At 40.7% G+C, this 23250-nt stretch overlaps 1 protein-coding gene across 1 annotated transcript in view; it reads left to right on the plus strand.

The window, feature by feature from the left end:
• ARFGEF3 (ARFGEF family member 3) overlaps positions 1-23250 on the plus strand; it is a 177319-nt gene that overhangs the window by 32255 nt on the left and 121814 nt on the right. Inside the window, exons 4-5 of the mRNA XM_029943237.1 lie at positions 11920-12001; positions 15946-16077. Of these exons, the coding sequence (XP_029799097.1) occupies positions 11920-12001; positions 15946-16077 (214 nt within the window). The remainder of the gene's footprint in view (positions 1-11919; positions 12002-15945; positions 16078-23250) is intronic.

Raw genomic sequence — 23250 nt, forward strand, 5'->3', positions numbered from 1 at the left:
GGCACTTGGTGACTGGTACTAGTACTGAATGGGCATACCTTTGAAGGAGATCTTTCCTTCTGCCATCTTTCTATGTAGTCAATAACTTCCTCTGATTTCTTTGCTAGCATCCCTCCCCTCTACTCACTGGCTGGAGGGATTCTTCCGAGCTCTGTCTTTCTGCTGTGCATCTTATACTTTGCCTTAGAAGTTTCATCCACTTCCAAGGCTTCAGCCACCACTTTTAGATGGATATTTTTTAATTCCCTAGCTCTAAACCAGTATATCCAGTTTTGTACTTATCAACACTTGGATGCCCAAAGGAACCTGAAACTCAAAATATTGAAAAATATAGTTATTATCCTTGTGATTTCCATTCACAAAACTTCTTCCAGTAGGTCCTCTCTATTTCACTGCTGTGCTATCTCTAGGCTATGTTTCTTCCTTTAAAAATTTTTTTTAGGTATTTATTATTATTGAGAGAAAGTCAGAGCGCAAGCAGGGGAGGATTAGAGAGAGAGGGAGACACAGAATCCAAAGCAGGCTCCAGGTTCTGAGCTGTCAACACAGAGCCCAGTGTGGGGCTCAAACTCACAAACCACATGATCATGACCTGAGCCAAAGTTGGATGCTTAACTGACTGAGCCACCCAAGTGCCCTACTCTGTTCCTCTCTTTACATTCTTGATTATGGCTTGACTGTATTGTACTTTCAGTGCTGGCCTTGTTAACAGAGTGTAGTCCTCTAGGCTTTGCTACCTCCAGTAAATAATGATGACAACAACAAAACTTTAATAACAAGACAATGGTGACAGTAAGAAAAGGTACCATGATAACAATAATTTGTTGAGTGTGCACAACATGCTAAGCACTGTCATACCACCCAGGAGAATTGGGTCCCTTCTCTGGACTTATGTAGTAGAAGCCCCCATTCTTCTCCTCTCCAGAGTGGAGGGAACATTCCCACCCAGAGCCCACCCCAGCCCCTCACCTCGTGTTCTGGGCCCTTGAGAACTCAGAATTCCCTGCTTGCACTATGCTCAGCCTCCTTGCAGAAACTACATGTGGACCTCTTTCCCAACGGTATCTTTCAGAAGGCAGATGGTGCCACAGATGTGTGCATCTCTAGGCAGAAGGTCTTATAGTCTGAGACCTGTGCCGTGAGACCCGTTGTGGGGTGGGACAGAGCCAGGGTGGGAAGAGAGGGAGGTTTGGCTGGGGACCTTCAGGAGTGCTGTAAATGTTAGGATGATAAATCAAATATTTTATAATGTCATTTTTTATCTAATCATTGTAATACTTCTCCAGGTAGGCAATATTAGGTTCATATACAAAGTGAGAGCTGCAGAGGTTAAATACTTAGTGTACAGGTTATAATTGGCAGGCCCTGAATTTGACGCAGGTTAGTTGGATTCCAGAATTTTTTTTCCATGATACTCTACTTTTTATCCGTTCCCCACATTGTAGCCAGAGGTTCATTTTGTAGAAAATGTCTGCAGTCACATTATTCCCTGGATTAAAAATCTCCCATTAGCTCCTCATTTGCAACTGACTCCAGGCCAGTTTCTCTGGCAGAGCATGCAAAGACCCTGCAAAAGCTGCCTTGGATCTACCTTGCCAAACTCATTTCTCATCAGTAGTCCCACCGTGACTTACTTGGTCATAATGAACCTGCTGTGTGCCTTGGCACCCACAGCCTCAGCTGGGTCAGTCTTCCCTGCTTCTTTCTCTGGTTTACCAAGTCCTATACTATCTCTTCCATTTCAAAGTCAAATGAATATCACCTTATCCATGAAGACACTTGAATTTTTCTATACAGGATCTCTGATAGTTTCTACCTTAATACAAGTGTGTTTTGCTTTATTACCTATGTTTTCATATTATCCCTTGTCTGTTATCTCCCTGAGGCCATGACTTCCGTGTGGATAGGAACTGGGTATCTTACCATTATATGCCTCTCTTTTCATACAGAGTCTGGACATATGGAGTAGGCTCAATAAGTATTTTTTTAAAGACCTTTTTATTACAAAAAGTATTATGCACTTTTCACAAATGAATTCAACAATCGAGAACCACAAATTTTAGTTCTGACAGTTGTGTTTATCTGCTAATGGACTGGTTTTATGAGGCATTTTGACATGACAACTGGAAATTTCTATTTCACAGAAAAACGTTACTTTACATTTAGTCCTAGGATTTTGCTGTCACAGCATCTAAGTAATGAGAAGTCTTTATAAAAAGTGTGTATACATATATGTATATGTAATTTGTGAGCTTTAACAGGCCAGTGAGTTCTGAATAAATTATAAATCACAGTTTTGTCTCAATGTGATTTAGTTTTGCTTTTTAAGTTACCTGTCTATGATTCCATAGACTTTTCTGAAGGATATTTATGCCATAAAATTGCTATTTTTGAAGAGGCACCTACCTATTTGCATAAAATTATCAGCACATAAAAAAGATTACATTGGTGGTAATGTCCAGTTGCTTTTTCTTCTTCCCTAAAATTTGAATATTTGAATTTGAAATCCTTTCTGTTTTGGTGGTTTATTGTTTTTTGCTTCTTTGTGGCAGGGACTCTGGGTAGAATCCCACCTCTTGATCTCCAGTTGGAACACTTTCATCATAAGAAATCATTAAATAACAAAATGTACATGGTTCCATGTTCTAATGCAGGGCAGAACAATTCCCATAGGCAGGTTTCATGCTGTTGGTATATTTATGCTCTAAGCTCAGAAGTTTGATTGTAGGAAAACATGTTATAGAAAGAAGCAAAATGCAATTAAGCATACTGATTATAGATTATATGACTAAGGTAACTGTATTTTAGAGTCCCAGGCGAGCCTATTTTTAGTCAAAGAGACTTTAGGGAAAAGAAAGAATTCAGGATGTGTTTGAAAGATGATAAAGGAATGTCTTAGAGAAAAGGTGAAGGGAGGCTATTCCAGGAATATGGCCCAGTTTTTGAGAAAGTGGGAAGGGCGGTGACTTGATAGAGGAGAGGAAGTTGGCACAGAGGAAGCCCAGGAAGTATTAGATGAAAGCTGTTACCAGAAATAAGGCCATTCAGAGGCCCAGGCCAAAAGCTTTGAAGGAAAATGAGAGGGTGTTTTTGCTAGTGTAATATAGTGCTAGTGCTACTTTTTTATTTCTAAAGGTAATAAATTCTTGAAATTTTTAAAAATATAGAAACATAAATAATAAAACCAAGATCACCCATATTCCCAAAAGGCAGAGAGACATTCTGGATGTGTTTTGAGGAATGAGTTTCTAGCTTCTCCTCCTCCACCCGTTCTGCAATTGTATGTAATCGTTCATTTCAGAGTGGGGTCCATGCTATGGTGTATATTCTCTGTTCATTCTCATTCTTTAAGTTTTTGGCATAAGATTTCAAAGCATTTTCGTGTGTCAGTGAAAACTTTTCAGAATACTTTTAATTGTTGTCTTACTTCATTCTATAGATGTGCCATGATTTATTGAACCTCATTTAACATAAATAAAATGACAGTAAAAAATCTTCACACAAAGCTTTGCTACATGTATAATGATTTCCTTAGAAAAGTTTTATGGAATAGAAAATCCTCTGTGAAAGCATATTTATGTTTGTAAGCTCTTGATAGCTACTGACAAACTCTTTTTATGGAAGTCTTAAAGAATAAACCTTCCCATGGTGCCACAGGAAGGGGAATGAGGAATTGCGAAGTGTGTTGGTGGAGACGCGGAGCGCTTGACAGTGTTTCCCAGTGGAAGAATGTAAAAGTCAGTGTGTAAATGATTACCATGGGAGGTAATATGAGGAAATGCAAGTTGGATAGACAGTGGACGGAAAGAAAGGAGATTAGGCTTCTTGTTTGTTTTTCATGAAGGGTCCTTCACAGCCATCCTGTGTGTAAAATGCTTATACCAGTCTTGGAACAGAATTTGAGAGTAACAAATAGTAACCGTCAAGGTCACATGCTATGGATGAGCTTGAGTTCATGGGTCCAGTTACTGTACCACCACTTTTCCAGGAGTGAATTTTCCTCTTATCCTCCTCTCCCTCATCGATAAATGCAGATACTATTTGTCTCTCCTCATTGGGTTGGCGTGAGACTTAAAGTCGATCACGTGGTGCCCAGTACACTGAAGGCTCTGATAAATGGTGTCTCTACCCTTGCATGGCTGCTCTCCTGTGTATCAGTTAAGGATCCTCTAGTTGAAAGGGACAGAACACTCGAACCAAAGATAACCAATATGTTGTGTCCGATGGAAGGAGAAAGCCACGTGCTTTGGTCTTTTTACTGGACTTACTCACCTTTATAGGCTCAGCTAACTAATCTTAATGGCCCCGATGCTAATGCTTCTCAAGCATTTCTCTTCCTTTACATGATCAGAAGGTGGACTGACACTGTGTCTTGGATAGGAATGACACTGTACTCTATTCTGTACTCAGTGCCAAGTACAGCAGCCTATGCTCGATAGTTACAGAAAAAAAATGCATTCCAGAGCAACTTCCCTTATGATTAATATGGACTTCATGTCTCCTTTCCTCTAGAAATTCCCAAAAAGCTTGAGTGTTTTTCCATTTGATTACATAGAATGTACATCTTATTGATAATCCCAGATTGCGTCTTAATTTTTTTTCAAAGATAAATAAGTTTGAGGCTGTCATGCACAGTATAGTGACTATCTACTCTTGTAGATTATGAAAGTTGCTAAGAGTGGCCTCTTCAAAGTTTTCATCACAAGAAAAAAAATTGTGACTGTGTGGTGATGGATGTTAACTAAACTTACTGTGACAATCATTTTGCGGTGTATACATATATCATTATGTTGTACACCTAAAACTAATATAGGTCAATAAGGTCTCAATAAAACTGGAAAAAATGTTTTCAAAAAATAAAAATGTACTTTCCTTTATAAATTGTTTTCTTGATCTGTAGTGTTCTGTATTTTTAATATATAGTCAGGATGTTAAATGAAAACTTTGAAATGAGAAAGGTAAGTGGGTTTACCATTATCCTATCAGAATAATGTCACAAAATATTTTTTGTGTGTTTATGTTGCTTTCTATTTATTTGTAACTTTTTTTTCTTCTGAATTGCCTTCGTTATTAAAAAAAAGAAATGTCAGGAAAACAAGCTTGTCTCATAGATGCTAGAAAGATATGATTTTCAAGGTAAATTCTGGAGTTTGAACACATTTCATCACCTCCATACAGAGATCCAACTACTATATAAGAGCCATTAGACCTAGCAAATAGCAAAGGTAAAATATAGATCAGATGATTGATAAGCCTACTTAATTGCCTGTAGTTGTCCTTTCATTACAAAAACAAGTCAGTTAGCACAGTGTGGCCGTCATGTACATAGAGTGTTCTTTGTAGACAAGAACTGCATGTGTAATAGCTATAAAGAATACATGGTCTGTCAGTGTAAGTGCCGGTAAGAAAGGGAAGAAAATTAGTTCTATATTGAATATTTTGCCAGCATACAAGCAAAGTAACTCACCTTTGTGAGCTGAACAGACAGAAACACAGTGATGGTTATCTTTGTAAGGAGCCAGTGGCTTTATGACTTTAAACAATATTTTGTTCAGATTATGCAAGTATATTCTAAAGTTATTATAGAAAAATTGATACAGGGCACCTGGGAGGCTCAGTCGGTTGAGTATCTGGCTTCGGCTCAGGTCATGATCTCATGGTTAGTGGGTTCCAGCCTTACGTTGGGTTCTGTGCTGACAGCTCAGAGCCTAGAAGCCTGCTTCCAATTCTGTGTCTCCCTTTCTCTCTTTCTCTGCTCCCCCCCCACTCACACTGTCTCTCTCCTTCAAAAAATAAACATTAAAAAGATTTTTAATTAAAAAGGTGATACAAGTAGAAAGTATAAGAAACAGAAGATTCTCCCATGTTAGGTCTAAAAACACCCATCGCCAGCCTTTAGCCCAGCTCTCTGAGAGTGCTAGCTGGTTTTCACTGCCGTGTATCCTTTTCTACTGCTTGGATGTTTTTAGTACACGTAAGCCTTTTACAATAAAATGATAGATAGTGAAAGCATGTATTTTGGGAGAAAATATGAGCATCACCATATTCTATTGGGATTTTTAAAATAGATTGATTCATATCAAATTGTTGATATTCAGCCCTTTCTAATCTACAAAAATGGCCATTTCATATGCTCAACTTAATAATTGTAGTAGGCTCGCTAAGAATCTTGAAAGCCCACAGGAGAGAGGAATTTTACGTTATTGATAGTTGCATTCATAACACCTAAAGTAGTTCCTGGAGGGTGAATCTAATCTTTGTTTTGTAATAGAAAAGGATTGATACTGATAACAATATTTATATTAAATTAGACATGAAAACAGAAATAAAATGTAAACCTTTTTTTTAAGTTTATTTATTTTGAGAGAGAGGCGGGAGAACATGGGGAGAGGGGCAGAGAAGAGAGAAAGAGAATCCCAAGCGGGCTGGGTGCAGAGCCTGATGTGGGCCTGGAACTCATGAACCCTGAGATCATGACCTGAGCTGAAACCCAGAGTTGGACACTTAACCGACTGAGCCATCCAGGTGCCCCCAAAATGGAAATCTTTTTAAAGGCACTGTAGAGAAAGTCAATTAAGGAATGAATTCAGTTCCAGTTGATTCAATGGAATTGGCTCTGGCAAAACTTAGTCAATGAAAATTCATCAGTGTAAATACAACTGTGTAAAGCCTCAGTAGTCATAAACACAGTAGTGTCCCAAGTGTCACCCAAGTGGGGAGGGGAAGCGGTGAAACGCCTCCTTCACTGGTACTCAAATTGGAAAGTCTGTGGCTGTTAGGAAAAGTGAATGGCTGTAGCTTGAACTCAGCAACTGGTTTTAATGCCACATTTCCCCATTTGTCCAAACTCTATACCTTCTCCTAGCTACATCCCAGCTGTCAAATACAATGTGTTCTTTCATTAACAGTCACTCAAAATAAGGTAATTTATATTACTTGTTTGATGCCTGTCCCCGGTCTTTTAGCCTGGGGGAACTTTGAATGCTATTTATAAAGTGATGTGTCATAAGCCACAGTCAGTGGGGAGCTGTCTGCTGGTAGAGGCATTGTGAAGGCCTCGGATGTGGGTTTTGAAGACGTGGTACAAGCTAAAATCACAACTGTTTCACTTACCAACATGTGACCTTGGACAGGTAATCTCTTTGTCTTGTTGACAACTAAATCTCTACTTTCAAAAACTGTAATTAAAATATACATATGTGATCATGGGGCTTTGCACACAGAGGCCTCTGATTTTCAACCAGAGCCATGGTGATTATATGAAACAGTTCAGACAGTTATTGAATTAATCCTAGAATTGGAGAGTGTCAGCAGACTTTAGAAATCCAGGTGTCTTTGTGCTCTTTCCCATATGGTTCATCCAAAAGAAATCAGCCCAACATTCAGGAATTTGGTTTTACTTGAAGTTCATATTGGAATTCGTATTGAAAGCTAATTTTTGAAGTCCTAACTTCCGTTTATTCACCTGTTTTAACTTCCCCTTTGTTCATGGTTCTCTTCCAACCCAATAAAGCTGGTCTGTGAACCATGACAACCCAGGAAAGGAAAGAGGTTTAGCCTCCTGGACACAACCAGGCAGTGTCCCGGGATGAGGTCTTCCTCATGCATATGCAACACTACTAATTCTTCTTTTTTTAAGAAATAATCGCATGTCAGGACATGAAACCTGGGGCCACTGCCTTTATTTAATTAGGCAAGAGTGAACTTGTACGTGCCTGTGCATAAAAAATAATCACTTAATGTAACTGAATATTGATTTTTGGTATGCCCTTTTCCTAATGAGGCCACATCTAGAAAGATCAAAAGATGATTTATTCTAATACAGTATGTGCAAAGGGGACTGTGTGCCACCTTGCATCTCTATTATAAATTTCACCCTGAGACCTAATTAACAGTCCTGTATTCTCTTTTATTAAAATTGCACACATGCAGACATGCACACAAAACAAAACCAAGGCTTCAGGGTTTTTATGGTATCACAGAGCAAGCAATGAAATCATTTGTGTCCCATGAGCTTCATTCATTTCCCATGGGTTCATTTCCTGTTGCAGTCAGCAACTGAGGCTTGTGACGCTCATCTAGGACTCTGCTGGGTCTGAGGGGAGGAGAGACCTTGGATCTTAAAGAGGGTCATTCCCCTTAACCCCCCCATCCCCCAAACCTGTCCCAGGCTCAGCATCATATCACTTCAAAGCCTATCTTTGTGGAACTCTAAGCCAAATCAGGGAATGTGACCCTCTTCTCTGACGCCGAAATATCTGCCATGTTGGGCAGGGTCCTTCCCCTTGAGGTCAGGGGACTTCAGTTTGGGATCCATGTGAAATTGGGTCTTGGGGAACTCATGAGTTCTCTGAAATGATTTCTGCATTTCTCTAGGAAGAGGGTCCAATGCCAGATATTTTATGTTCGTGATCCAAAAAAGGTCAAGAAACAAATCTATTCTAACTTTGCTCAGATCTTTTGAGACCTAAGGCTGTTGGAAGGAACTTGTCTTGAGAGTCGGATGGATTTCCATTTGGATTGCGTCTAATAGATTTTAGTTGCATAGCCTTGGGCAGGCTATAGAACCTCTCCAAACCTCTGTTTTCTCAAATGTAAAATGGGGTAAAAATACCTATTTTAAGGTTGAAGTGACAGGTATAGTAAATAGAGAGGTAAGTGCTAATTTTATTTTTTCCTCTCTTTCATTCCTTGAATGAAATGAAAGCAAATATCTGTTCTATGTTTCTGGCCAGATTTTTCTGAGCACTCATGATGGTGCCTTGCACACACATAAGGCACTCAAATGTTGGTTTGATGGATGGAGTGCCTTGACCTAGTACCTACATGAAACCTATCTGCTTTCTCAAAACACTTATTTCCCAAGAGACATCTTGATAGTCTAAGATCTCTCTCTAGAAGAGAGCTTGGTTTTGCTAAAACCCTCCCAGGACAGTTAGCTCCAGGTCCTGTGCAAAATCTTTCTGCATACGATGAGAAGATTAGATCTTCTTATCTTGTGTTGCAAATTATTATCTATGCCGGGCCTGTGTCTGTATCCATCAGGACCGGGCAAACTGTCGCCTGTAGGCCCAATCTCGCCTATTACCTGTTTCTATAAATAAAGTTTTATTGGGTCATAGCCATGTTTATTGATTTGTGTATTATCTATAACTGCTTTTGGGCTATGGTAGAGCTGAGTACTTAAGACAAAGACAATATGGACAGGAAGCCTAAAATATTCATTATCTATGGAAGAAATTTGCCAGCCCCTGATATGTATTATTTGTACTTCTGCATCCTTGCAGGATTGGTCTTCAGCTGCCCTTTTTTTGTAATGGGAAACTAATATCCAACAAAGCTAAGTATCTTGATTGAGATTATACAATTTATAGCTAGAGTTTGAATCTGGCTCTGCAGGATTCCATAGCCCATGTTCTTTCCACCACATTCTGATACCTTTCAACTCAGCCAAAGCTTAGCTGTACCACTTACATCTTTCAATCCTGTCTGGTGACCAAGACTAGTGCAGGGAGCAAGCCATTCAGTAATGTCCTCTAGAATCATGGTGCAACCCAATGCATTTGTTCACATCCTGGCTCAGGTCTGCAGATAAATCCTGTGAATGTATCAGTAGATGAGAAAGTGGAATAAGAACTTCACGGACTATTTCTGAAGGTGGCAGAGCAATTCAAGTCTGCAGTTTTTTTGTTTTTTGTTTTTTAAATAAAATTTATTGTCAAGTTGGCTAATATACAGTGTATACAATGTGCTTTTGGTTTTAGGGGGTCACTTTCCATGATTCATCACTTATATACAACAGAGTCTGCAGTTGTTTATATGCAAACATAATGCTGCTTCCCAAGGTCACAAGGTTCAGCATTGCCAGGTGTGCCCTTTTTGCTGACTGTGCTCTCCACTCTTATTTGGTGCCCTTAGTGAGTAATATGTGATACTTGTGGGTTTTCAGCACAGGGCCACTCAACAGAGACTTGCCCTTCCCCAAGCTGTGAGGCTTAAGAGTTATGGACCGTCATGCTTGCTCATTGGTCCTGTGCCTTCATTGGCAGATCTTACTCCAAATGTGAGATCGAAGTTGTTTCACAATGAATGAATCCTGATGGAAAGTTGATTGTCTCAAGGGTTTACAAGGTGAAATTCTGGTTCATACTCCATCTGCCTTTTATGCCTACTTCGCAACTTTCACTCTTCCAGTTAATTTTTCCAGCTTATAAACTGGTTATGATTAAACAAAAGGAAAAACAAATTTGAAAAAATCAACCACTCCTGCTTTAATTGAGTGGACAGCAGTATGTGTCTTGTAATGGTAGTTAAGCTGGCAATAATGGTGCGGTGACAAAATTCTAGCCACCTGGCTGGCAGTAACACAGTTGGGTAATTTATCCATCTGTCACAGGATGTGTCTGATGAAAAATGGCTGTAGTGTTCATCGATTGTCACATATAAGAGGCTATTGTTGCATAGGGTTGGTGAGAGGAGAGGTGAGAAGTCTTGGGAAGGTGAATATTCTTTCTGATGGAGTCTTTGTTCTGTCTTTGGGGCCAGCATTAGGGAGCATCTGTGACTCTTGCTTCATCTGTCATGGAGCCGCTGATGGAGGATTCCATAGAATAGCCTCAGAGCTGCAGGACAGATAAGAAGGAATCAAAGCTATCATTAACTATCTGTCTCATTAGGTTCTACAACAGTAACCCTTATTTCTCCAAAGACAAAATCCTCTAGTCTTACCCCATCACTTTTATACTCACTAAAGTCAATGAGTCTTTCCATTTATGCTGAATATGTAAAAGAAGTAAAGATGAGATTGCTGCGGTTAATGTGGGGGCGGAGGAACCTGGTAAAATTAAGGAACATTCCATTTGTTGTGCTGGTATAGCTCCATGGGGAAATAATAGGTTGATTAAAATTCTTGGACTATTGTTTAATTATTTAGAGTCAATGTTCCAACAGAAAGATTTTTTTTTTGGTAGTCCTTTTGGCTTATTCCTAACATATTTTAGGGCCCAGTTGTTTTCTTTTAAGCTTTAAAATATCCAGGGCACCTGGGTGGCTCAGTCGGTTAAGTGTCCAACTTTGGATTTGGGCTCAGGTCATGATCTTATGGGTCTTGAGTTCAACCCCAGCATCAGGCTCCATGAGGCCCTATTTGAGAGTCTCTGTCTCTGTGTCTCTCTGCCTCTCCCCTGCTTGCTATCTCTGGGTCTCAAAATAAATAAATAAATAAGTATTTTTAAAATATCCCAAGTACCTCTCCATGTAGGTCTTTTTCCTCTCTCCCATGTTACCAGGTACTTCTCATTGGTCAAAGCTGTTGTTATTGTTTATTGTTCTGTCTAGGAAACATGTTTATTAGAAACCCATCACAAAATTTAGATTTGCCTGATGGAGGCTAAAAAGCAAATCTAAAAATTATAAATGATTGTTGAACACTTTGAATGGGAGAGAAACTGACAAAATAGAATTTCAATCTATATTGATGAGGCAGAGTAGCGGCGGTGATGCATTCTCTTTATAGGTAAGACAGAGGGATGAGCAAGGCATAGAAATCTACTTACCGGTGCTTTCCAGAGTTGTTCATCCCACATGTACCAGGTACAAGCAATTATATTTAGGAAAGAGCAAGGTATGTTCATAGACTGGTGAGACCCCCACCATGTAATAATTTGTGCATCAAAACAATCATTTGAGATTTTTTGTGTTGGCTCTTCCTGTAACCAAAGAAAGTGCCGATATGCTATCATTTCTGCACAGATTTTTTGCTGTGGCTTTTTTAAGTCCATGTGCATTTTTATTATTGGTTATGGTTTTTGTGTATGTGTGTCACAGCATTTGGGAGCGGTGTACATAAGGCTTATATCATTTCACTGCCAGCTTTGCTGAGCTCACATGTTTCGTTGGTCTTATTTATGTGTTTGCCAGGGAGAAATGCTTGCTGCCTCTACAGTTGGCTTTGGAATCCAAGAATGTGAAACTGGCCCAGCATGCCTTGGCAGGAATACAGGTAAGGCTCTCACTGGGTGCAACCAGGTGACCGAAGTTGACAAGCTTCTTTGGCATTGAAAGGACAAATACTTAACATTCTGCATCCTAGCTGTCAAAGACCCAATCCGCAATTTGATCAAACTAGGCAATAACCACAGAGGACAGAGGATAGAGGATTTTCTTATATTTACCAGCATTTCTCTGTGTATAGCATTATCGTGTTGAGCCTATGTCATCTGATATGGATTCCTGGGGACCCAGCTAAGCTCATGAAGAAATGAAGTGTTTTGGAGATTGTCCAACTTTAGGAGAGCAAAGGATCTCTTGATCCCAAGAGAAACACCTCAAGTTCTAGACCAAGTGAGATCTTATGTACATTCAACATCTGTGGTTCTGTGTAAGGAGAATTAATAATAAACTGGAAAGATTCTATCTTATTTTCCATTTTACAGTTAGGTTGGTGAATGAATACATGTGTTTTGTTTCCAGAGCAAAACTGGAGGGAAAAAAAGACATTTAGTCTAATCAGAAAAGTCAAGGATAATTGGGTGGCTCTGTTTGGTGAGCATCTGACTCTTGATTCAGCTCAGATCATGATACCAGGGCTGTGGGATCAAAGTCCACATTGGGCTTCCTGCTGGGTGTGGAGCCTGCTTGGGATTCCCTCTCTCTTTTCCTGTGCCTCCTTTCCCTGCTCACATGTGCGCTCGTGTGCTCTCTCTCTCTCAAATGAAAAAAAGAGAGAAGATTGCTTGAACACTTCTATGAGCATTTGCTTATGTGTATTTTACACCATATGTAATAGGTCTTATTTGAACAGTGCAAAGGTGATGGCTATATAAATACATTGACTTTTAAGTGGTTTGGTTCCTAAGTGACAAAGCACCGTGTAGTTCTAGCCTATGGGGTTTATGCAGGATGGCCATAGATTGGTAGCATTTGTCAGATATCTCTTCACATTAGTATGTATTATTTCATCCTTTAAATTCAGAGAAGTCCCTGATACCTTTTAAGAGTTAATACCTATGATGGGGCACCTGGGTGGTTCAGTTGGTTAAGTGTCCGACTCTTGATTTAGGTTCAGGTCATGATCTCATGGTTCATGAGTTCAGGCCCAGCAGTGGGCTCTGTGCTGACAGCTCAGGGCCTGGAGCCTGCTTGGGATTCTCTGTCTCCCTCTCTCTCTGACCCTCCCCTACTCTTGCTTTCTCTCTCTTCCTCTGTCAAATAAATAAGTAAACATTAAAAAAAAAAAGACTCAATACATATGAATGAGTGAGAAAACTAAGTCTCTTCTTTTTCTAGTGGATTGGAATTAGATAATGTATGTGTTAATATATTTTAGTATTAGACCCTTTTTCTTGAGAGAGAGAGAGAGCACACATGTACATGGGGGAGGAGCAAAAAGAGAGAGAGAGAGAGAGAGAGAGAGAGAGAATATCCCAAGCAGTCTCTATGCTCAGGGAGGATCCCAACTCAGGGCTCTATCCCACGACTCTGGAATTGTGACCTGAATCAAAATCAAGGGTTGCTCACTCAGTTGACTGAGATACCCACGCACTGCCGTATTAGACACTTTTAAACACTGCCAATGTTATTAAATACTCTTTGCTTTCTCCGAATTGGGCCAACCACGAAAGTGAATGGGAGTTTGTGTTAACCTTCTGTGTGTTTCCTTTTCTCTAATATTGTATAGATTTTCCATTTAGTTACCTTTTAACCCCCAGATGCTCTAAGCCTACAGAACCATGTTTTTAAGGGCTTGTTTTATCCTGTTAATTCTTATGACTGGGCGGGCAGTAGGTCTTCCTTTTACCACCCTCTGTCACCTACTCTTAAGTGTAGGCACTTTTGTGGGCCTTCCCAGTCTTTGTCACTTTACACAAAACAGGTTCATATATAAACTTTAACTCTGGGGTGCCCGGCATGCACTGTAAGAAAAAAATCTCTTTTGAATTTTTTTAAAAACTTGTTTAACATTTATTTATTTTTGAGAGCCAGATAAAGAGCCTGAGCAGGGGAGGGGCGGAGAGAGAGGGAGACACAGAATCTGATGCAGGCTCCAGGCTCCGAGCTGTCAGCACAGAGCCCAGGGCTGCGCTTGAACCCACAAACTGTGAGATCATGACCTGAGCCAAAGTCGGACGCTTAACTGACAGAGCCACCCAGGCGCCCCAAACAAATCTCTTTTGGAAGGATATGGACAGAGGACAGGCAGTCCTAAGAAAGTTTGAAATACTTGTGTTCTGGATCTGCAGTGACATTCCACTAAAAGAGGGAGTCCTTACACAAGGTGAATCAGAATTCCAGAGTTCTTCACCGCTGCAGCTCTACACTGAATGGGACAAGGACAATTATAAAATCTTGCACTAGGGTCTCAAAAATTGACTGCCACAGGACAGAATGGGAAGAATAGCTTTATTGTAGCCCTGGTGAATGAGAATTAAGGATTTCAGGGCAAGTCAGCATAGAATGTGCTGTGACTTACAACTAAGCTCATTTGATCTGAGAATATAATTCAACTTATACATTGCTGCTTTTCCAGTGTTTGGTTTTGGAGAATGAACACATTTAATTATCTCACATAACTAGAATTCTGGTGGTGGTCAGTTCTAGGTTCGGTGCAAAGGCTCAGTGGTGTCACCAAAGTCCCCATTTCTTTTTATCTTTCTGTTCTGCCATCTTAAACACTTTTAAGACTTTTTTTTAAAGAGCAATGTTAGATTTACAATAAAATTGAAAAGAAGTGTAGAGATTTCCCATATACCCCCTACCCTATCCATTCATGGCCTCCTCCATTGTCAGCATCACTCACCAGAATGGTCCTTTTTTTTTAAATTTATTTATTTTGAGACAGAGAAAGTGCAAGTGGGGGAAGGGCAGAGAGAGAGGGAGAGAGAGAATCCCAAGGAGGTTCCCCACTCATTGCGGAGCCCAGCGTGGGGCTCCATCCCAGGATGATGAGATCATGACTTGAGCCAATATCAAGTCAGACACGTAACTGACCAAGCCACCCAGGTGCCCCAAATGTTACATATTTGCCAAGAACCCACTTATACGACACATCATAATCACCCAAAGTTCGTAGTTTGCGTTAGGGGGCATTCTTGGTTGCATTATTCTTTAATGTCAGACCACCCTTCATGTGTGATATTCATACTGGAGGCCACATTACAAGCAGGAGAGCGTTTATGAAACCATATCACATCAAGAACATTTAAAAATGTTTAAGGAGGTCTAGTATAGAGAAGAAAAGACTTAAGTGCACTTCATAGCTGACCTCAGATATTTTAGCTTAGTCCTTGTGGCTCCAGGGAAAGATGAAGGAGTCGAAGTTGGAGGGAGGCGGGTTTTGGTACAATCTAAGACAGGATTTTATGAAAAATAAGAGTTGTCCCCAACACAAAAGAGCTGTGAAGTGCAATGTCTCCCGGGAGACCTCATGACAGTGAATGTCTTCTCATTTGGTTTTTGTGGGATTCATTTTCTGATGAAAATACAGGAAGATTTGTGAATTCATGAACACTTCTTTGGTAAATGACCATTCACATTAGGAAGGAAAAAGGGCAAATGTCTGACAAGTGAACTTCTTGTCTACAAGAACTTCTCTTTTCCTGTGACAAAGCTACATTCAGAAGGGGTATGTGTGAGTGTGACTTTTGTAAGGCACCAGATTCCCCTGGGCACGTTCATCCTCTGTCCCCACTAACCACATAACCTGTAGGGTTGCCATGTTGTTTAGAATGACTTACCTAATAGCAGCAAAATGTCTTTGCCCGAACTGTTTACCAAAGATGCGTTTCCCTTTTTTATTGGCACAAGGCGTGAGTACTCTCCTCAGGGCCGCCCCCCCGCGCCCACGTGGTTCCCAAGTACTGTTACCCTCAGCACATCCTAAGACACAGCAGAATAAGGCTGCAGAGGAAAGCCTGTCAGTGATCACTGCCTTGTGCCTCTTCACAGAAGCTTCTGTCGGAAGAGAGGTTTGTATCCATGGAAACAGATTCGGATGAGAAGCAGCTGCTCAATCAGATCCTGAATGCTGTGAAAGTGACGCCTTCCCTCCACGAAGACCTGCAGGTGGAAGTGATGAAGGTTGGTTGGCCGCCGCTGCCAGTTTGCGTCATTCGAGCTGATCGGCCCCCCTCCCCCCTCCCCTTGTTATCTTGAAAATGCCTCTGTATTGTGGCCATGCCAGCACCCCCTTCATTTGGAATGCATGTTTATTCGTGCTTATGGTCCCCTCAGAATTACCTGGATTGTTGAACAGAAGTGACAACTGAGTAAAAAGGTATCATTTCAGTAACTATGCATGAATTTGGGCCCGGTCCTGCATATGTAATGTTAGGTGATGTGTTTATCACTTTTGAGAGAATGTATGTGAGTAGGTCCAGCTTAGGGGAGACCAGATCATTTCAAGTATTCTGCTGTCTGTTTATGTTAAGACACAGCAATGGCCTGAGGATGTTTTCCCTTATTCTAAGGCTTTGGAATAGACAGTTTAGGGCCAGGAAGACCATCCTCGGGAACCATATCACAGTCACATCTTTCTTTTCCATCCTCAAATCTCATGAACCATATCTCCCCCATTTTAGTTACCACTTTGGGGGATGGCATCTGTCCTTCCCCTCCCCCTTGTGCCTTTTCCCTTTTCTGTTTTCCCTCCCTTGAGGTTCACTGTGATTGGGAGCCCTTTATGCTGACTTTGGAATGTGTCATTTCCTGTGAATGAACAGTGAGTTGGGCAGAAGAGGATGGAAGTCTCTGTCCAGAACAGCACCTTGGTCAGAAAAACACATCCGGAACCACGGGGCTGGCTTTTCATAATGCCATCTGTTCATTTCCTCCCTGGAGGAATAAGCATAGAGACATACTTACGAATAATTGGGTGTCGTGTGATGGTTGATTTCTTCCCGGAAATGCAGTGAAGCATTTTTGTCTTCAGTAAGGGATTTCACTCCTCTGGGCTTCAGTTTCTCCGTCCAGGGAAGAAAAGGTGATTTCAGTGATGACATTTGGTTAATGCCTTGGGCCTCACCATGGCGTGTGGTCAAAGGGGGCTTCAGTGTCGTCATGAAGAGCTGAGACTCTGAAGCTAGCCTGTCTGGGTTTGACTACTTACTTTCTTTTTGGACGTCCTCAGGCAGATTCCTTAACCACTCTGTGCCTTTGTCTCCTCATCTATAAAATGGGGGAAATAATAGCATCTACCCAGTAGGAATGTTGTAAGAATTAAATAAGTGATATTTGTAAAGAACTTAGCACAGTATCTGGCAGAATGCAAGTGCTTTAGAATTGTTACATATTCCCACTATTTCCTACCTGCTGCTGCTGAGTCATAATCTCAGTGGGTGCATCTAGGAAAATTCCTTTTTTTTTTTTTAAAGATTATTTATTTTGAGAGAGAGAGAGTGAGTTTGTATGTGCAAGCAGGGGAGGGTCAGAGAGAGGGAGAGAAAGAATCCCAAGCAGGTTCTGCACTATCATTGCACAGATTAATGCAGGGCTTGAACTTAGGAACTGCAAGATCATGACCTGAGCCGAAATCAAGAGTTGGACGCTCAACCCACTGGGCCACCCATGTACCCCATTCTAGGAATATTCTTAAACATGGCAACACTGAAAATCTCTGAGCTAGCTGTTCCTTAAGAACTTATTCGTCTTTAATTCTTTTTGATTCTATAATGTACAGTTTTGCCTTGTCCTCTGACACATGTTCAGGAGCTCTGCATTCATAGGAACTGAAGAGTAACCACTTCTAGGCTTATTTTACTTCTCCACTTCCTCCATGCTGCCATTGAGCATGGCATGCCGGGCCAGCTGCCATGTTGATTAATCACTTTTGTGGCTTCCAAGTCCAGTCTGTTGAGTCGTCCTATTCTTACTCTCCATATACTAGAGGGTAAACTATGGTGTCATACTGAGAGACATACCTCCCAGATTTCACATTATTCTGGACATTCTCCCAGGAATATACCTTTTTATGGAACACACGAATTTGTATTAAAACTTAAAAGAAAAAGTACATATTCTTCTTAGAGCCTTGGAGAAGCAGAATGTCTAATGGTTATGTCAACAGTAGCACCTGTTTTGAAAACTTAGGCTTGCTTCCTACCTCCAGCCCAGCAGTACCTTCTGCCAGCCTTGCTGGGGACAGGAGTTGACACATGTTAACTCTCCTGGAAATGCTGGAAAACCTATCTCAATGGACTTTCTGATGATACCATAATAGGCCATTGGTACTCGTTAATGTCTGGGAGGAAATAAGGCACTGTCAGAAAAAAGAAAGCCATAATCAAGCCTGCCATTCTTTATCATTTTAAGCATTTCCAAAATGCTTAAAAAGTTAAGGGCTTTTGCTTTGTGCTGTTATTTTTAACCATTTAAACATTGGAATGGAGGGGGGGAGTATTTTATCTCACAACAAACCTAGCTTTAAGCTAATTTTGTTTTCTTTTTTAAAAAAGTTTATTTTTGAGAGAGACAGAGTGTACGCAGGGGAGAGGTAGAGAGAGAGCGAGACCCAGAATCCGAAGTAGGCTCCAGGATCTGAGCTGTCAGCACAGAGCCTGATGCGGGGCTTGAACCCATGAACTGTGAGATCATGACCTGAGCCAAAGTGGGACGCTTGATCGACTGAGTCACCCAGGTGCCCCTAAGCTAATTTTCTTATAGTATACTTTTATTTCAAATAAACATTTTTAGCCAAGCAGCTAAAAAATAAATGATGAGGTAACCATACTTTAGAGTGATATTATTATTATTTGTATCAAATGGAACTTTAGAGATAGTGGTCTGACTGCCATGGCCCGCAAGGGAGGGCTCCATGATCATTTAATCTGACATTTAGATTATTTGGGTATGAAGACCTATCCAAATTATAGCATTTCTGGCTTAGAAATAATAATAATGCTCATACCCTTTCTCTCTCCTGGAAGAATTTCTATGGTAACTTGAGTCGTTTTCAAAGCATGTACCCTTTTATCTTGTGATTCTACAATACTTATAATGGCCCAGTAACAACTCTCAAACCCTTGTTTTGCTGATTACCATATTAAAATATTCTTTCCACCTGTTCTTCCTAAAATTATATTTAACAGAGAATTGAATGAATCCTCAAAGAAAGGCTGGATTCCCATTACATAGGAAAGGCATATTCTTAATGCTTCTATATCACTCATTCTCATGATAAATTACCCAAACTGGACATTCCCTATAAAAAATCTCCTAGCCGTGTTATATAAATATTTCATAGGTACTAGAAAATGTCTTAATATGAGATATGGTAGGCATTTTCAAATGTTGGTATGCTATTCAGGAGTGATAAAGTCACGCCATGCAGTTTTTATTTATGTCTGTCCAAACAGCATCGCACGTTTTTATGACAAGCCTCAGGTGCTCTATTTTTAAAAGCTACACCAGGCATTTTACTCACAGATTGCTGTCTGCTGTGTTTGTAAAGACGAGAAAGTGAACCATGTCACACTCTTAAGAGTATGTAGCACTTGTATTAAATTTCTGAAGAGAAAATAATATGGTTTCCTCTTTCAGAGGTTTCCCCAAGATGAAACTAACTAGCTAACTAATAATGAAACTCAAGATTCCGATGGTAGTGTTCTCATTCAGAAAGAAGGCCCTAGATTTTCAATTGGAGGGGTAAGGAAAAAAAATCAATGATGCCTGCTTCTCACAAACTAAATAGGAATTAGGTTAGATCACTTAGTCTAACCTAACAGGAGGGAGAGAAAAGGCAATTTTGATTTGTTGAAATGGCCATGAAATCTAAATAAAAATTTTATAGCTTGAGCAAATCAAGTGTCAGGGCTGTAGAATCAGAAAGAAGGTTTTTCTATAGATAGGTTACCTTAGAAATGGATTGGTAGACAGTAGGGAGCTATTTAATATTTAGGTAAACACTTGTCCTCTTTGGTAATATTTTCCCAAGGTACCTGCCCTTCTATAAATGCCATGCAGACTTCATAGGAGCCAGGCACAAACTAATGACATCTCCAACGAGAGCAATTAGGACCTCTTTCCCCCTTCTTGCTGATAGATAACCTTTAGTGAGGTTATTAACTGACACAGCCAGCTGAGTCTTTACCACTGCAGGGAATCGTGTGGCTGGTCTTCCGCTTGCGTAAGTGTGTTGCAGATGTTAGCATCCTATCTGGGGAGTGCGGCTGGCTTTATTGATAAGGAAGGATGTGCTACTGGATACTGAGAAAGCATTTGATGAATGTTCTGTTATTGGCTGTTCTACTTTGCGTGCATCTTTGGCTAATAGAAATGAATACCAGTGGGATACTTTACAGTTTTTAAAGGAGAAATGACAGGGGCAAATTAACATTTACTGTGTATGCATCAGACACTCTGATAAGTACTTCACGTCCATACTTAGATCATACATCTAGGAAAGTGGCAGGACCAGGATTTGAACTGTAATTCAGCCGGAGACCACACGTGTGCTCTTAAACGGTGGGTTTGTTGCTCACCTTCTACATCTATTCTAAAAGGCTTGTAGGTGGTAGTCATCACTATTCTCATTCCAAAGGTGACTGAACAGAAAAATTAAGTCACAGGCTGATAGGAGCCAAGCTAATGGTGGCTCGGACTCCTGTGTGTCTTCTGTATCCTCTGTGACCGTGCATTCTCTCACTAGTTTCAAGACCTGCATTCAAATACTAAGGAAGAATCAATGTCTCTTTGCCACTAAATTAGCTAATGGTTCATGTTTGTGTGGGGGGGGGGGGAATGAATGAGTGACAGATCAGGATAGAGATCAGGGGTTGAGGGAAGGGAAAGAGAATGTTATTTGCTGTTGAGGCATTTTTATATTTTATAACAAAAGCCAACCAAACACCTATAGAAAGTAGATGAGCAACTGATGGAAAAAGAGCTGATGGCTATAGAGCTGATAAGCTGGTTGAACAAAACTTCAGGATGTCCATTTAGAACTCTGATCTTATAGGGAGGAGGAGAGAGTGCTATTAAATTATGTACCAGCATTGCATTCAGTGCCTTGGCTGGGGAGGAAGAAATGGGCCAAAGACTGTTTCTAAACCCCTCTCAGTTGTGTTTTTAAGTTTATTTATTTATTTATTAGAGAGAAAAAGAAAGAGTGAGAGGTGGGGGGAGGGGCAGCAAGAGAGAGAGAAAATCCTAAGCAGGCTCCTGCACCATCAGTGCGAAGCCCAGTGCGGGGCTGGAACCCATAAATGGTGAGATCATAACTTGAGCCAAAATCAAGAGTTAGGATGCTTAACTGACTGAGCCACCCAGGCACCCCTGTTCTTCAAATATTTAATTCCTGTGTGCCAGGCACTGTGCTAGCCATAGAAGATCGTTTGGTGAAGAAAATGAAACCAAAAACCAAACAAAAACAGTCCATTTGGAGACTAATGATGGAGGTAGAAATTAATGAACTACATAAATGCACATAAATTGTGATAAATACAACATACAAATATTCCTAAAAGTATATTTATAATGGGGCCTGATAAAGGACAGATGAAGACAAAGACAGAGAAGGCTATTCTTAATAAGTGACATTTAAAATAAACATGATCTAAAGCATAAGAATCAGATGGGCACGGGGATAGGGTTGGATAAAGGGCAGAAAGGATTGCTATATTCATTAGAATTCATTGCAGCTGAAACAGGGCAGAAGTTTATTTTCTTTTCTCATAAACCTAGGTCAGTATTGGCTGATCTGAGATCCCTGTTTCCAGGATATTTTCCTCCACCTTGTGGTCTATGATGGTGCCCCATCCCTGGCCAACAGTTCCCATACCCACCACCTGGAAGGCATTTCTGAGGACATCCCATTGGCCAGAGTTCAGCGTATGACAACATTCCATTGTAAGGAAGGATGGGAAGTGTAGTCTTGGGCGGCTGTGTGCCCAGAGTTCTATTCTTGAAAACAAAGGGGATAGTGTTGAAAGATGACTGACCGTCTTCCACAGTCACTTATCACATGAGAATTACAGTCTGGCGTATCTTCCCCCCGCTCAAGACAGGTGACACACCACCCCCTCCACTACCTTCCTTAACGCCACTTTCCTCAGAAGGCAGGGGTGGCCTTGCGTTCAGAGAGATATGAGTTTAACTAAGAATTTAAACCAGTGAATTGCCTGCAATGGTCTCTTTAGAGAAAGTACACATTATAATCTCTGTAATGGGTAGTCCTTAACTATTGGTCTGGGCATGACTAGACAATTTAGTTAGGAGGTGAAAACTAGTCACGTATTGTTAGTATTGTTTTCGTCCCTTTTGCACCAACCAGAGCATCGGGCACCCAGCATCCTAATTACAGTTGTTGACTCATGGAGAGAAGGTTCAGTGGACCTCCAGGGTAAACGACAAGCAAAAGACCCTAAACTTGTGGTTACAGATAATCTATGTGAGTTCAAAAATGAGAAAAATCAACCCATATTCACACTTGAGAATTGAAATTACCTCCTGTATCATCAGATCCCTCTTTTTTATAGGTGCGTTGAAGCTGTAAGGACCCAGCTACTCGCTGGGTGTACACAGTGGTTGGTGGCAGAGTTACTTTTTCAACCGTTTATATTTTTCTGGAAAGGCTTTGTAGCAAGGCTAGGAGTTGCTCCGGTCTCCAGATGTGTGATACTGGGTCGGTGGAGAAGACAACATTTCAGGCCCATGTTTAAGTTCACTGCAAGGTTAATGTGAATAATACAGCTTCTGAAAAGTAATGAAACCTAATGAATGGCAGTAGATAGGAACTCACTGAGGGAACTTTCATTGAATGGCCTGGAAGAGGAGGAGATGGTGTAGAGTAACTGTCCTGTGAAACAATCATTAGATTCCATTGTTTTTAAACTTGTTGATACTTTTTTTTCTTTCTTTTAATTTTTTAATGGTTATTATTATTTTTTTTTGAGAGAGAGAGAGAGAGAGAGAGAGAGAGAGACAGAGCATGAATGGGGAAGGGTCAGAGAGAAAGGGAGACACAGAATCCGAAGCAGGCTCCAGGCTCTGAGCTGTCAGCATAGAGCCTGATAGGGGGCTCCAGCTCACAAACCGTGAGATCATGACCTGAGCTGCAGTCAGATGCTCAAGTGACTGAGCCACCCAAGCGTCCCATACTTTTTCTTTTCAAAATATCTGGTAGCAGAGTGATAAGTGCATAGCTTCTGGAGCTAGAATGCCTGGAGACCTTGGGAACGTTACTTATCTGTGCCTCAATTGTCTGATCTGTAAAATGTGAATAATGGGGATGCCTACCTCCTAGGGTTGGTGTGTTTA

This window comes from Suricata suricatta, chromosome 7, assembly GCF_006229205.1.
Source record: "Suricata suricatta isolate VVHF042 chromosome 7, meerkat_22Aug2017_6uvM2_HiC, whole genome shotgun sequence".
NCBI lineage: Eukaryota > Metazoa > Chordata > Mammalia > Carnivora > Herpestidae > Suricata > Suricata suricatta.